This window comes from Salpingoeca rosetta (genome assembly GCF_000188695.1).
Source record: "Salpingoeca rosetta unplaced genomic scaffold supercont1.29, whole genome shotgun sequence".
In the NCBI taxonomy this organism is placed as follows: domain Eukaryota; class Choanoflagellata; order Craspedida; family Salpingoecidae; genus Salpingoeca; species Salpingoeca rosetta.
The window spans coordinates 749,210-751,709 of NW_004754905.1; the positions used below are offsets into that span (position 1 = coordinate 749,210).

Sequence of the window (2,500 nt, forward strand, 5' to 3'; positions counted from 1 at the left end):
GGTCCTGTCGTTCCAGCTCTGCACCACACTCGACCGGTGACCCTTGCAGTTGGAAAACTGGGGGTGTATCTCGGGAGAGTACAGAGGTGCCACCGGCAGTCTCAAACTGCTGCGATGACAGGGCGACTGGTCCGCCAGCGACCTGCTCAATTCTTCTGGGAGCGCGCAGCCACGCGTTGTCGGACAAATCCAGCACACGCACTAGCTGGAGACACGTGGCCAAAGCAGCCTCCGCAACCCGAGTCTGAAAGTGTGTCTCGGGCAGGTTGCGTGCAAACAGCGCATGGCGGCCCCAGCGAGTACAGAGGGCCGGGCTCGGCGGAAACAAAGTGTTGCTTATGTCCAACGCATCGATTGAAGGCACGTCAATTGTCTCCAGCTGCCGGCACCCAGAGACATCGAGCAAGCTCAGCGGGGTGTGAATGCGCACAGATTTCAGCTCTTTGTTGTTCTGCAGCAGCACAGTGTCGAAGGTGTGGTTTTTGCATTCGTCCAGACGCAGTTCCTCAAAGTCAGTGTTGGACAGCCCAAGCTCGGTGACAGATTTGCTTAGAAGCGAGCACACGTTCTGAACCTGCAAGGTCTGGTTGTCAGCGCCGGGCCAACCCACATGCAAAATTTCGAGCTGAATCGACAAGTTCCCGAGGATCTTGAATGCGCGTCGAACGTCAACATTCTCCAATCGCAAGGTGCGCAGATGCAGACTTGTTAAGTTCTTTGCCGCAACAGCTCCCCTGTCAACGACGAGCTCCGAGTCGACATCGGGTGCTGCATCCAGCTCCAAGACCTCCAGCTTCAGCTGCAGTGCGTCTGTCACGTTGAGCCGTTTGATGCGATGCTGGTCCAGCCGAAGCTCGGTCAGGTTCGTGAGCTGCGTAAAGTTTGGCAGCTGTGTGAGAGGGTTGTTGCTGAGCCGCAGATGAGCTAATTCTGGGAGGGGGGTGTCGAAGGTGGCCTGGGTAAGCTCGTTGCCTGCAGCATCAATGGTTTTTAACTGCGCCAGGTTGTTGAACACTCCGTTGAAATGCTTGAGCTTGTTGTCTTGAAAGAACACTCGCTGAATGTGGGGACACCTGTGAAAGAGGTCTTGGGGCACTTTCTTAAGCTCGTTGCGACTTGAGAAGAAGCCTTCCAGCTTGGGGCACTTTTCGAGCAACCGAGCAGGCAGCTCGGACAGGCGATTGTCTGTCACGGAAATATTCACCAGCGAAGAAAGGCCATGAAATATGGTTGGCGGCAACTTCCTCAACCTGTTGCGCGTGAGCCTGAGATTGTAAAGTTCCTGCAGCCCGGAGAACACATCTTCGGGAAGGTAGATGAGAAAGTTGTTCATCAGGAAAAGCTCTTTGAGCTGCGTATTCCCGTTGAAGGCTTTGGGCGGCAGGGTCTCAAGGAGGATGTTGTTGAGACGAAGGATTTCAAGTGCCTTGAGAGGAGCGAACACCGTGGGGGCCAGGGCTCGTATGGGATTGAAGTCCAAGGTGAGATGCGTCAAGTTTGAGACCATGCCGAAGGCATCCGTTGAGATGTTGCTGATTTTGTTGAAGGACACGTTGGTGAATAGCAGCTCGGGCATGCCAGCCAATGATTCCGTGTGTAATGCCGTCAGCAGGTTTTCCGATAGCCAGAGGTGGGTGAGGGCTGACAGCCCCGCAAACGTCTGCTTGCTGAGACTGTCGAGGCGATTGTGTGTCAGGTTCAGCTTGTTCAAGCCTGTCATGCCCTCGAATGTATTGTCTGGCAGGCTGATGAAGGAGTTGTGCTGCAGATCCAGAGACCTCAGCTGACTCTTGCGGCTGAAGTTGGTGGTATCGAGACCTTGCAAGCGAAAGTTGTGCACCAGCCTCACGTGCTCTATGGAAGAGAACCCGTTGAGCATGCTCATGTCGAAGGTGGAGAACGCGAGCTCTTCACGGATGGTCAGATCGCGACATGTAGTCCAGTTTCCATTGGCAAAGATCCACTGCAGTGTCTCCTCGCGCAGGTCTCCTCGCAGTGTTAAGGATGCGGTGTTTGAAGACAATTCGTGCAGGGCACTAACTTCGGCAGCCGTTTCATTCACGGCTACGTCCACATCAATGGTTAGGGCCATTGCATCATTAACATGGCGGCAGTTGTTCTGCAGCACATTGGCCAGCGTGCACGTGATTCCTTCTTGAGGTGTGGTTCGCTCCGCTCGCCGCATGCGCTCGAGCTGTTGGCTCGAGTGTGGTGTGGAATATGGCGATTGTGACGCCAAGATGCTGGCATTTGCGCTTGCACGGGGCTCTTCCAGCAGTGAGGGTACTGAATGATTGGTGGGATCACGCTGCACACGGGCATGCAGGTTGTCGCACCCGAAACGTTGCATTATCTGTTGGATTGGCGTGAGGTCGATGGGCAGCTCAACATCTTTGGGACCGAGAGAGCTGCGGCTCTCGCCATGCTCATGGAGCTGGTCTCGGTCAACCGAAGGAGCATTGCCGTGTGCCGAAGCGTGTCGTGTAAACGGTACATCAAA

General features: G+C 55.0%; 1 protein-coding gene across 1 annotated transcript in view; it reads right to left on the reverse strand.

The window, feature by feature from the left end:
* The window catches only part of PTSG_09257 (TKL protein kinase), a gene marked incomplete at both ends in the record, with an annotated part of 4,794 nt that overhangs the window by 1,815 nt on the left and 479 nt on the right, over positions 1-2,500 (reverse strand). Inside the window, one exon of the mRNA XM_004989456.1 lies at positions 1-2,500. This exon is cut by the window's left edge and continues 802 nt beyond it; it is cut by the window's right edge and continues 66 nt beyond it. Coding sequence (XP_004989513.1) covers positions 1-2,500 — 2,500 coding nt within the window.